The sequence below is a fragment of the Hydra vulgaris genome, chromosome 05 (genome assembly GCF_038396675.1).
Source record: "Hydra vulgaris chromosome 05, alternate assembly HydraT2T_AEP".
Classification (NCBI taxonomy): domain Eukaryota; kingdom Metazoa; phylum Cnidaria; class Hydrozoa; order Anthoathecata; family Hydridae; genus Hydra; species Hydra vulgaris.
The window spans coordinates 35,971,201-35,985,000 of NC_088924.1; the positions used below are offsets into that span (position 1 = coordinate 35,971,201).

Below are 13,800 nucleotides of genomic sequence, written 5' to 3' on the forward strand. Positions count from 1 at the left end.
GCGTGGGTGTTTTGTGTAACTGCATTGTTAGCTAACTTAAAAATTCAGCGTCTAGAGATCTACACAAATCACCCAATGATGTTGGGAATATTTTATCTTCTGCAGCAAATTTACAAGTTCTCTCAAAATTCTCATATTTTTGTAAGATGACCAGTTACAATTAAATCATATGCATTTCAAACTTCCTTTGCAACCCCTTATAGACACCATTTTTTTTGCCTGTATTTTTCAATGCCCATTTTAAAAAGGTCTTCAACATTATTACAAAATACAATGTTATCTTCTTGATTTAACTCTTTTGATTTTGTATTAACCCTATACTTTAATTCTTGATATTATAGAGAAAAAGTCATAAAAATGTTTTTGTGATTTTTCTCTATAATAATTACTAGCATGTGTGACTGTTAAAAGGCCACTACCGTTAAAAAAGCTTCTTTTTTTTTTAAATATTCCAACTTTTCTTCAATCCTAAAATCTAAAACAAAAACCTTGTTAAACAAGGCTGCTGTGTAGTGAAACAGGTTGAGTTAGATTTAAACCTTGAATCTTATTATGAGCCAACCTCACTACCACTATTCTACTCTCACATTTTCTGTATTTTAGCTTTAATCTCTGACTAGGTCATTTAACTCTTAATTTAAGTATTGGGTGCTATCTTCTTAATTCAAGTATCGGAATTGTCAACAAAGCCATCAGATGATGTTTGCATTTTAATGCAGTTTAGCTGAAATTTCATTACAATGAATATTTTGTAAGCATTGCAGATTGGGGTATACTAATACTTTCTTATTCATCAAGTTAAACACTGGTGCAAAAGTAATAGTTAAAGCTGTTTATTTCTATGATTAGATTTTTCTGTTTTATTAAATTTTTTCTTGGCATCTTAAAGTATATTGTTTACAAGATCTTAAAGTTTATTGTTCACAAATGTTATTTGTAAAATAAATATATATGAAAGAAATCTTCAGTATCATTAAAACAACTTCTTAATTCAGTCATGAAGCTGGAAATATTAAAGTTTTAAATAGGAGGAAATGAAATGCAAAAACTGCTACAAATAAAAAAAGTTAAATATGTGCAAATGTTATAAGAAATAAATCTACGTTTTATGTTAAAATTTGTATAAATATTATATTACATAAGTATAAATATTCTAATTTAAAACATTATTTTATGTTATAAATTTTTTTACTGTCAACAGTGAAAACAGATTTTACCATCAAAAGTAAAAAAAAAGAATTTTGAAAAATTCACTTACATAGCAATTATATAGCAAATTTAAATAACTTATATTGCATACAAAAAAATTAGACCTAAGCAAGGAAAATTTTATGATTTTTTGGTTCAGTGTCTCAAAATATATGTATTTCTATCCAGAAACTGGTCTGGCATTTCAGACACCAAAATATGTGTTGACCAGTGTAGATTAGTTAAAGTGTTATACTATGTTATACTTTTGTATTTTAAATGTAAGAAAAATAGTTTTGGTTCACACTATATTTATAAAATTAATAAAAACAATTTTACTATGAACTACTTTTTGTAGTGTGAACCAAAACTGTTTTTCTCACATTTAAAATACAAAGTATGTATAATATAATGTAATAACATTTTTATATAATATGTTATTTTGTATAAATTCAAAGATTTTTTTGTCATTTTTTTTTTGTCATTCAATCAAGTACCAAGTACTCTTAGTAGTTTTGTCATTTTTATGAATAGTTTTGTTCAGTTTTGTAATTTTTGAACAGTTTTGTAAATTATGTTTTTATGAATACTAAGTGTGATTTTTTTTGTTTTTATGAACATCACGTGTAATTTTATAATTAGGTTTTTTTTTCTCCAAAATGCCACTTTATTTACTTTTGATTATTCAGGTTTTAAAAAATGGCGTCTGGTTTTTGGTTACTTTTGTGTTTTTGAATGAATATAATCATATAATATTTCATTGTTGTATGCATTTTTATAATACTTGAATGGAACTCTATTGTCATTTTTTTAAGCCAATACTCAAGACCAGATTTTTTTGAATATTTCCAGATTGGTCATGTTATTATGGAGGCTGCTGCAAAATCAAATTTAAAGCGTGTCTTATTGGAACTGGGAGGGAAAAGTCCACTGATAATATTTCCTGACGTTGATGGTATTTTTTAAAGTCTAGAATCTATTTAAAATAACTTTATTAAAAAATTTTTATTGCATTTTTTTTTTTTTGATTTTTCAAATAAGTTTTTCACTGTTTCATAGTAATAAAGAATTTTTATTTATTTAAACAGTATCTTGGGCTGCTAAGATTGCTCATGCTGCATTGTTTACTAATCATGGTCAAAACTGTTGTGCTGGATCACGTACTTTTGTTCATCAAGATATATATGAGGAATTTGTTACCAAAGCTACTGAGCTAGCGTTAAATCGTAAGGTTGGTGATCCTTGGAATGAAGAAACTGCTCAAGGTCCTCAGGTGATGCCTATTATATTAAATTTATAAATTTATATATTTTGATATATTAATAAGTTTATATTTATCTATTTCAAAATACTTTTCATTTTATTATTGTTTCTTTTTTAAGAAATTTATACAACTTTTAAATAACATAATTCACATAATTTTTTTTAACATAAAGATTTTATGAAAATTGTACAAAGCAAATAGGCTAACAAAAGATAAGCAAAAAAAGTAGGACCATTTAGACAAACCATTGTCTCCTGTTAATAAATTAAAGGGCCTAGTTACTTTTTAAAGTAAATTCACGAAATGTCCATTTTGAGAAAATGGAGCTTGAAAATTCTAAGTGATCCTGAAATCAGGTCAAACATGGTATTTCAGTTTTGTTTGCTGAGATAAGTTTACAATGGACTGAGCCATAACATTTTGGGTTTTTAAGATATATTTTTTTATATTAGTAATATTATATTATGGTATTATACTATATTAAATTATATCGGTATTATATTATAGGTATTGACCTTTATATTTTGACTTTTGGATATTGACTAATTTGATATTTATTATAGGTATTGACTACTTTTATATTATAGGTATTGACTACTTTTGGTTTTGACTTTTTTTTTCTTCTCAAAAATCTGGGCTTAAGTACTTTTAGCACTGAGGGAAAATAAAAGCACTATAAAAGTAAATAAAAAGAGACAACTAAGTATTTATTATTAAATTTGTTTAGAATTAACTTAGTAAGTCTTTTGATATAGTAATAAAAAAAAAAGAAGTATAGAAAAAAAAAAGAAAAAAATGAAGTATAGAAAAAAAAAATTTGTAAAACTGATAAATAACTTTTTCATATTCAGACTCATTAAATTTAGTTTCTTTCATGACTCCCACATTCCTCTTGCTGGACTGTCACTTTTCCCTTAAGATTTTTATAAAAGTATACTTCATCAAGTAAACACGTTTGAAAAGTTCATCAATACCATTAGGCTTGGCTGTTTAATGGGTAAAAAGTTTACATGGATGCCATTAGGCATGGCTGGATTTGGTTTCAATGCTGAATGAGTACTCAGTTTTTTGCCATATTTAAAAAAAATTATTTTTTTAAAACATTCTGAAGTCATTGAAATTTGACTTACTGGTTCATGCTCCCACTCAAACCTAGCTTCTCTGAACTCATCTTCTTAAACCCTTTCGACTATAGGGGTTCCATCATGTTATTGTTCAACAGATGTTTAATATAAACAACAGTAAAGTATTTCTTACGTATGTTGTTTTGATTAGTGACACCCATTCTGAGGATGGTGTAACTCTATCTTTTTTCCTTCTTTATTCTTCTCTATTTATCCAAAATCTCTATCACATGGCATGTGATAGAGCTCTTTCTGGATGCAGATCTTCTACTAACAGTTATAAACCGACCATCCAATTCTCCAATCACCATATTTCTGCCATAAACTGTTTTCCTATAAAGTTCAAATCTTCAATCTTATCTAATCTAGTCTTATCTTATCAGTCTTCAAATCACCTTAACAAAGCATGCCTTCCTCCAGCCCAAAACAATCCTTGAAGTTTAATTTTATTAAGTTACAAAAAAAAGTAAACTATTTACTTTCATTTAACAATCATACTATTATTAGAAAGTGTTCAAATTTAATATTTATTTTTTAGACATTGATTCCTCAAATTTATGTTCAATTTTGTTTTGATATTTTTTTAACGCTGTGTACTTTTCTAAATAATTCTTTACATGGTACATTATTCTTTTGTCACTGATGACTATGAAGCTAGTATTTTTCTGAGAAATTAAGATACCAGAAAAATACTGATATTGCAATAATCATTACTTTTTATGCATTTTAATCTAAAATAAATCTGTGAAAATTATAAACATATACTTGTCATATTGACTTTACTATAGCTTACAATAAAACCGATTGTTTGAAAGCCTAACCCTTAGAAAGTTACCCTTAGAAACCCTTTAGTTACCCTTAGAAACTCAAAAAATGTAAAAATGTTTGATTTAAAAAAAGTGGTGATTAGTCATCTTGAACAAAAAATTTTTTACATATTTAAATTTAATATTTTACAAATGCATGTACTTTTCACTTTTCCTAAAAGTTGCTTGCGGAAACTTTTTTGTGTGTGTTTGTTTTTTTAATGTGTCTTTTTTTTTTACAAAAAAATGTATACTGTATAATGTAAATGAAGAAAAAACATTAATGGGAACTCAAATGTGTTCCTGTTAATTTTTTATCTTTGTAAGTTATACGTTTTTACATAAACTTGTCTCCCTAAGTAAAACTATAGGTGTACATATATATATATATATATATATATATATATATATATATATATATATATATATATATATATATATATATATATATATATATATATATATATATATATATATATATATATATATATATATATATATATATATATATATAAAGGTAATATAACTTTATATTAAGACTTAAAATTAAAGTAAGAGGATGCTTAATTTAATAAAACATTTTTGGTTACAGGTAGATGAAGCTCAGTTTAACAAAATCCTTACTCTAATTGAGTCAGGTAAAGCAGAGGGTGCATCACTTAAATGTGGTGGCAGTTCAGTTGGTACTGAAGGCTATTTTATTCAGCCTACTGTATTTGCAGATGTGACTGATAACATGACTATTTCAAAGGAAGAGGTTTTTGTAGTTTAATATTTTTTTCCTTAGTATTTTTACTTCAAAGTTTATTTGACTATTTTTTATTATTTTTATTTTGTTGTATTTTTGTTTCATATACTTGCAGTATGTAAAAAAAAATTTGATTAAAAATATTTCAAAAAATATTTTAAAAAATTAAACATTTAAAACAAAAATTTTTTATGAAAATTAACAAATAAATGTTAACTACGATGCAAGTAATAACAAATGAAAATGGATAAAAATTATTAGCTATGGTGTAAAAGTGTATTTTGCAAAATAACATTTTTTTCAGATATTTGGACCAGTACAGCAAATATTAAAGTTTAGTGATTTAGATGAAGTCATTAGGCGAGCAAATAACACATCGTATGGTTTAGGATCAGGTGTATTAACGAATGATATAAATGTTGCAATGAAAATTGTCAATGGCATAAAAGCTGGTACTGTATGGTAAGATATCTTGATTTTATTTTAACTTCAGATTTATTGTTGTTCGTATGTTTTTAAGCTTTAAATTATATTTTTGTGTTAGGGTTAATTGCTATGATATTTGTACACCACAAGCTCCATTTGGAGGTTTCAAGATGTCTGGACAAGGAAGAGAACTGTAAGTGATTCAGTTTTGATATATATTTTATTTACGGCAAATAAGGTTGTTTTATGTCATCTTTTTTTTCTTTATTTTATTCAAACCTACTCTTATACTAATATTAAATGATAATTTTTAATTATAATAATAATATTGAATTAAAATAATACTTTTACATTTTCATACATTTTTTTTTTGAAATTTTTTTACTTTTTCACTTCTTTTTTTCATTTTAGTTTTTTAGGTTTTTAGTTTCACTATCAGTATTTTGTGTGTTATTAGTTTCACTATCAGAATTTTGTGTGTTATTAGTTTCACTATCAGTATTTTGTGTGTTATTAGTTTCACTATCAGTATTTTGTGTGTTATTAGTTTCACTATCAGTATTTTGTGTGTTATTAGTTTCACTATCAGTATTTTGTGTGCTATTAGTTTCACTATCAGTATTTTGTGTGTTATTAGTTTCACTATCAATATTAGTAATAAGGTTATTAATAATAGGGTGTTTAATGATTATTTTTTATTTTGATATTTAAGTATCACATTTTTAACAGAAAAATGTGGGGAGAAGTGGGGGAGCTCGAAAATTCCAATTAGGAAAAAGTCCCTAATCACTCCTATCTAATGTAAACATCAAGATTTTTTCCCCTCTATTGCTCCACATTGCTTTGCCTCACTGTGTGTAGTAAATTCTAGAGTTTCCAAAATACCGCAAAATTATAATACCGGTTTTCGGTATTCAAAATAGATCAATATCGGTATAAACTGGTATTGCACAGTATTTATAAAAATAAAAATTTAGCCAAATCCTTAGAAAACTTTATAAAAAGAAAACAAAGTCGAAAAAGAAACTTTACTCATTTTTTTCTATTTTTATTTTACTTTTTTAAATCTAAAAATTAAATGTATTATTTAAAACATTAAAAATATTTTATCAAGCACTAATAACTCAATAATTTAAAGTTCCAAAAAAAAGTATTTTAAAAATAATTTAATATAAGTTAAAATTCACTTGGCATCGAAGCTAAGTTAAAAAATTACCAGCAAACGAAAAAGTTTTTTTGCTGGATGTTGATGTGGGCTAAATTGTTTTGAGAGCAGAATCAATCTTATTTAAATTCGATGTTCGAACTCCACTTGCTTCAAACAGTTTAAACTCCCTTAATATCTCTGAAAATGGATCAGAACAACTAATCTTGGGTTGGAAAAGAAACCATCTTTGTTAGGGATTGTTGTAACTGTGTCTTAAGGTTATTATTGGCTTCTTCAGCAATTTCTTCATCCAATGATTCGACATAGATACTATTCAATAATTTGGTACATTTTTGTTTAACTATATTTTTTGCATATTGAATAATTGCTGACTTTGATGAGTATTTGAAGTCATCATTATTTTGTGACATATTTGAATTGGGGTTTTGCAAATATCTCATATGTGACACTAAATCTTTGTTGCGTTGCTCATCGTATTGCTTTTTGAGGGAATCTAGCATCACTACATTTAAGTTAGGCGTTTGTTCAGATTTTTGAACAAAAACATGTGAACACTTTCAGAGTAGTTAGTAGTTAGTACAGTTAGAATAGTTTAATTATCCTTCCTTAGCTTCTTAATGGCCAATTTAATAGGTTTTAACATTTTAAAAATATCTTCTAAATCATTAAAATCAACTTCATTATAAAAAATATTTGTTCCAATGTCCAAAACTGCTTTTTGAATGCATTGTTTCAATTTTACCAATCTTTCAATCATGGGAACCAAAGAGTTCCACCAAGCTTTAATGTTAAGTTTTAGCATCAGTTTTTTATTTCTTGTTCAAAAACATGCTTTTGTAATGTGGAGCTAGGAACGCTTGACAATTTAACAAATTTGATCAGTTTACGTGAATTATTCAAGACAGAATTAATGTCACCTCAAAATGTTCTGTTGCTGCTTCCATTAACAGTTTTCTCTATGATATTATTAAAAATGTGGCTGTGATTTAATCTCTTAAAATAATCATTGTCATTATAATCAGAATCTGAATCATTATCTTCCTCCGAAGTAAGATTAAAAAGAAGTTCTTCGGAATGATTTGCATTATTATTTTTATCGGCACCTTTATTTGATTTGTCACTCAAACATGTTTAATTGTTGCTGGTACTTAAATTTTTGTAGAAAACATTGCCCAAATGAATACTGTGATTTTGGCACATTTGACTCCCTACAGGAATTATCCATCCATATTTTTGCATTACTGCAGTACCAAAGTGAGTACACACAATTATGTATGTAAAATCTAACCCAAACTCTGTCAAATTTTATTTCACTAATTCTTTGGTTGTGAAAGCATCACAAGAACCATCAATTTTAACAAGACACAATTTATAAACAACTTTATTGTAGAGAGTTACATTTATATACCTTTTAATGGAGATGTCAGTCCATTCATCAACTGTTATGATGAACTTTTCACCACATTTTTTCAAAAGAGAAATTTCATCACACAGCTCTTGTTTTTTTTATTTCGTTAAAGTGACAATATTAGATTTGCGACTGTAATTTCACTTTTCTGCATTTAGAAACCACGTTTCTGAATTAACTCACGTATTGCATCGGATTTCCTATTTGTTCTTAAAGACATGCTATCCTTTGCGGCACATTTTGCTGGCAATTCAGCCAAGGTTTCACTTTTAAAGAATCCGCCTATTTTTATTTGTTTTTTTCGAAACTTCTGCAACAGATGTTTCATCTAACTTCTTATTTTTTAATATTATACTATGGATAGTTCTCATGTGGGTAATCAGACCAGATGTGGTCAAACCTTCACATTTAATGAAAGAATTGCACAGAGTACATTTTGCGTATGATTTTGTAAAATACTTCCAGACAGAAGAGCTTTGTTTTAGTATGTTTTATTTTGTACTTGTCTTTTATTGGTTATATATATAAAGTAAAGTAAAATAAGTATGACGCAAATAAAATTAGTTACTTGTATTTTGTTTATTAATTTAAATAGATATATTAGCTAGCCACTAGAATGCACATACCAGTGTATTTTAGTGCCAGTCCCAAGCCCGGATAAATAAGGAGGGTTGCATCAGGAAGGGCATTCGGTGTAAAAATTGTGCCAAATCAAATGGTGCAGATCAACAATAGGAATTTCATACAGGATCAGTCGGGGCCCGGGTTAACAATGACCACTTCTGGTGCTGTTACCCAACAGGGCGTTAGTGGAAATTGGGCTATTGTTGGGACTAGGAGGAGGAAAGGGGGGAAGAGAGCTCTGAAGCTGAAAGAGAGGAGGATAAACAGGAAGGTGGAGGTTAAATTTGGTACATTGAATGTGGGCTCTATGACCGGTAAAGGGAGAGAGCTAGCTGATGTGATGGAGAGGAGGAAGTTAGACATACTGTGTGTACATGAGTCCAGGTAGAAGGGCAGCAAGGCCAGGAGCATTGGTGGTAGCTTCAAACTCTTCTATCATGGTGTCGACAGGAAGAGAAATGGAGTAGGGCTAATTCTGAAAGAGAAGTTTAGTAAGTGGAGGTAAAGAGAGTAAGTGACAGAGTGATCTGTGTAATGTCATCTGGAATTCTGGAGAGAGTTAGATGAAGTTGTTCTGCATGTTCCTATAGAAGAGAGAATGATTCTTGGAGCAGATTTTAATGTTGGTGAAAGGAACAGTGGTGATGAGGTGGTGATGGGTAGGTATGGGGTTAAAGAAAGGAATACAGAAGAACAAATGGTGGTAGATTTTGCTAAAAGGATAAAGATGGCTGTAGTTAACACTTATTTTAAGAAAAAGGAAGAGCACAGGGTGACGTATCAGTGTGGGGGAAGAGGCACACAGGTTGACTATATCCTCTGTAGGAGAAGAAACCTGAAATAGGTTAGTGATTGCAAGGTGGTACCAGAAGGGAGTGTAGCTAAACAGCTTAGGATGGTGATATGTAGGATGGTTTTGGAGGTGAAGAAGAAGAAGAGAGTGAGAGCAGAACCTAAGATCAGGTGGTGGAAGTTAAAGGATGAGTACTGTTGTGTAAAGTTCAGGGATGAGGTCAGACAGGCACTGGGTGGTGGTGTTCTGGATACCTGAGATGAGACATCAAATACAGTGAGGGATGTGGCTAGGAAGATACTTGGTGTGACATCAGGACAGAAGAAGATAGACAAGGAGGCGTGGTGGAATGAGGAAGTTCAGGAAAGTTTAAGAGGAAAGTGGTTGGCCAAAAAAAAATTGGTATTTTCAGCAAGATGAAGAAAGTAGACAGAAGTACAAGGAGATGTGTGGCAAGACAAAGAGAGCAGTGGCAAAAGCTAAAGAAAAGGCATATAGTCTTCTGTATGAGAAGTTAAGCACTAAGGAAGGGGAAAAGGATCTGTACAGATTGGCCAGACAGAGAAACTGTGATGGGCAGGATGTGTCGCAGGTTAGGATGATTAAGGATAAAGATGGAAATGTGTTGTCTAGTGATGAGAGTGTCTTGGAAAGGTGGAAGGAGTATATTGAGAAACTGATGAATCAAGAGAATGATAGGGAAGGAAGGTTAGAAGAGACAGAGGTTGTGAATCAGGAGATTCCCCAGGTGAGCAAGGAGAAAGTAAGGGCTGCAGTTCGGAGAATGAAGTGTGGTAAGGCAGTTGGACCAGATGATATTCCTGTGGAGGCATGAAAATGTTTGGGAGAGATAGCAGTGGAGTTTTTGACAGGGTTATTTAACAGAATCTTGGAAGGTCAGAAGATGCCTGAGAAGTGGAGACATAGCATAATGGTGCCAATTTTCAAGAATAAGGGCGACGTTCAGACCTGTAGTTATTACAGGGGAATAAAGTTGATCAGTCACAACCTGAAAATCTGGGAAAGTGTAGTGGAAGCTCCGCTTAGAGGAAAAGTAGAGATCTGAGAGCAGCAGTATGGTTTGATGACAGCTAAGTGCACCACAGATGCTATGTTTGCTCTGAGAGTGTTATTGGAAAAGTATAGGGAAGGACAGAAGGAGTTACATTATGTGTTTGTTGACTTAGAGAAAGCTTATGATAGAGTTCCGAGACAGGAGCTGTGGTATTGTATGAGGAGGTCAGGAGTAGCGGAAAGGTATGTGAGGGTGGTGCAGGATATGTATGAGAACAGTGTGACAGCAGTGAGATGTGCAGTAGGAATGACAGACAGGTTTAAATTGGAGGTAGGATTACATCCAGGATCAGTCCTGAGTCCCTTCCTGTTTGCAATTGTCATGGACAGACTGATGGACGAAGTTATGCACGAGTCCCCTTGGACTATTATGTTTGCTGATGACATTGTGATCTGTAGTGAGAGTAGGGAGCAAGTGGAGGTAAACTTAGAAAGATGGAGGTATGCTTTGGAAAGCAGGGGAATGAAAGTGAGCAGGAGTAAAACAGAGTACATGTGTGTGAATGAGAGGGCAGGTGGTGGACAGGTCCAATTACAAGGAGTTGATTTGGTGAAGGTCGACGAGTTTACCTACTAAGGGTCAAGGGTACAGAGTAATGGAGGGTGGTGTGGATGGCACAAAGTGTATGATGTGATCTGCGATAGAAGGGTGTCAGCTAGAATGAAGGGTAAGATCTATAGGACAGTAGTGAGACCTGCTATGTTGTATGGACTGGAGACAGTGGCACTGACAAAGATACAAGTGAGGGAGATGGAAGTGTCTGAGATGAAGATGTTAAGATTCTCATTTGGAGTGATGAAGAAGGATAGGATCAGAAATGAGTTTATTAGAGGATCAGCACATGTAGCATATTTTGGAGATAAAGTTAGAGAATCGAGATTGAGATGGTTTGGACATGTACAGAGGAGACAGGAGAGCTATATTGGCAGGAAGGTTTTGGGGATGGAACTTCCAGGTAAGAGGAGGAGAGGTAGACCTAAGAGGAGGTTTATGGATGCAGTGGTGGAGGATATGAGAGTGGTTGGTGTGTCAGTGGAGGACACTCATGACAGGGATAGATGGAGGGGTTTGATCCACTGTGGCAACCCCTAAACAGGAAATGCCGAAAGAAAAAGAAGAATTTAAATAGATATTTTAAATATTATAATTAAATGTATAATTTTTATAATGCTAGACAATTTATTGTTTCTTATATATAAACTATTATTATAAAAACTTAAGTTAATGCTACAGCTATTATATACCTTCATTCATAAACTTCTTCATGGGAAAATAATGTTCAAGGGAATTGTAATATTGCAATTGTTTATACTTTTCTAAAAATAATAATACAAGTTGTTCAAGGAGAATAGTAGTGTTGCAATAATTCAATACCAAATAGTAACATATTAATAAAAGAATTTAACAAACATGTGGTTTGCAAACAGCATAACAAAAGAAATTCCTATTTTTCGTCATTCATTTACAAAATTTAAACACAAAAAGTGCATTAGTGCAAATTGCTATCTTTATTAAGTTCATATTATTAAAATTTTAAAAACTATAAAAAACCCGTACTGGAAACAGTTTCATTATTAGAAAAATTTAGTTCAATACCAGTTTTCAATACCGGTATTAAAATACACGGAAACTCTAGTAAAAACTACATTTTTAAAAAGTACCCCTGAAAAGTATTTTTTGAGGGGTGAAGTGGGACAAAGAAATTTAATAGATCTCATACTTTTACTTCATCGCTTTTAATGTGGAAACCTCTAGAATAATTTGATGAAGATTTACAGTTTTAATAGTTTATAATTAATGTTAATTACTTGCTTGCCTCACTTTATCCACACTTGTCTCGCTTTATCCCAATGACAGAGTTTCTCTCAAATCAAATTTTATTATAACCTACAGTGAATCTTAGGGGATAAAATTAGTACCCAAAATAATGTTTTTCTTGTTAAAAGCTGTTTGATTCAGCTCATACATTAGGGGAGAATGGGGCGCCATGAAACAATGTAATTGTGGAAGCATTTTATGAGCTGTGACTTTCATATGGTGAAACAGTTACTACTAAAGCTATGTTTTGATAAAAAAAATTATATCATTTGACATCATTAGGTCTGTGAAGAGTGTACCTTTATACAAATTTCTAATTTTACTTTAAATAGTCTCACAAGTTTAACCTGTTATATTTTGGTAATTGATAAATTTAATTTTGTAGGTATAAATTTATTTTAGAAATTAAACCAATCGCCTAAAAAAATTGTTAAAAAAACTATTTGCAAAGCAAAAACCAAAAGTTTATCATGGTCACTCTTCCCTTAATAAAAGAGATATTAGGATTATTCAAGAAGAGTGATATACCAATGAAAAAAACCATATGTGGCAAATATTAATATATATCCTTTATATACATACATTAAACCCTATTATTAGCCACATTTGGTCTTTTTTCATTAGAACACTACTTTAGAAGTTATTATTTGTTTCTCACTTCTCATCGCTCTCCCTTCATCATCATTACATGAAATTGTGCATTTTGTTATTATCATTTATTTGTTTTGATTTTTATTTTTATTTAATAGTTCTTACATTTATTATTTGTTATAGAAAGAATATTGAATCAATAACAATCCTTTAAAAAATTTAAAAATGAAGTTAGAAAATAAAGTTTAAAGTTAAAATTTTACTAAAATGTACTTCTAACTATTGCTTTTGTCACCACCACCTTTTTTACTACCATTACCACCTTTTAAAAGGTTTTTACAGTTGTCACTTTTTTTACAAACAAATTAAAAATTTTATTAAAATTTCAAGAGTAACCTATATATATATAAAGTCTACATTACCAAAAAAACATCATCATCATCGTTATCAGGTCTTCTTTTCTACTATTTTCTTTCTACCTTTTCTTCTATTTACAACCACATTTTCACCATCATTGCATTTTACCACCTTTTTTAATAATAAATTAAAAGTTTTGATGAATTCTTTATGAGTAACTGTTATAAAAATAGTGCAATGGTTAAAAACGTCATCAACACCAAAAAACATCTTGTTTTCTGTTATATTAAGTTTATTATAAGTTTTATTAAGTATTGCAGTATTTTATTTAATAATTAAATAAAAAGTTCATATAAAATTATTAAATTTTTTTTATTCGTTTTTACTTATATAGCTTGTTTTTTTTTATA

At 30.0% G+C, this 13,800-nt stretch overlaps 1 protein-coding gene across 2 annotated transcripts in view; it reads left to right on the forward strand.

Annotated features, from left to right (window-relative positions):
• LOC100205406 (aldehyde dehydrogenase, mitochondrial) overlaps window positions 1-13,800 on the forward strand; it is a 54,122-nt gene that overhangs the window by 23,779 nt on the left and 16,543 nt on the right. For both annotated transcript variants that reach the window (XM_065798043.1, XM_065798042.1), the window contains 5 exons: window positions 2,041-2,143; window positions 2,277-2,461; window positions 4,975-5,139; window positions 5,435-5,592; window positions 5,675-5,749. In XM_065798043.1, the coding sequence (XP_065654115.1) occupies window positions 2,041-2,143; window positions 2,277-2,461; window positions 4,975-5,139; window positions 5,435-5,592; window positions 5,675-5,749 (686 nt within the window). The remainder of the gene's footprint in view (window positions 1-2,040; window positions 2,144-2,276; window positions 2,462-4,974; window positions 5,140-5,434; window positions 5,593-5,674; window positions 5,750-13,800) is intronic.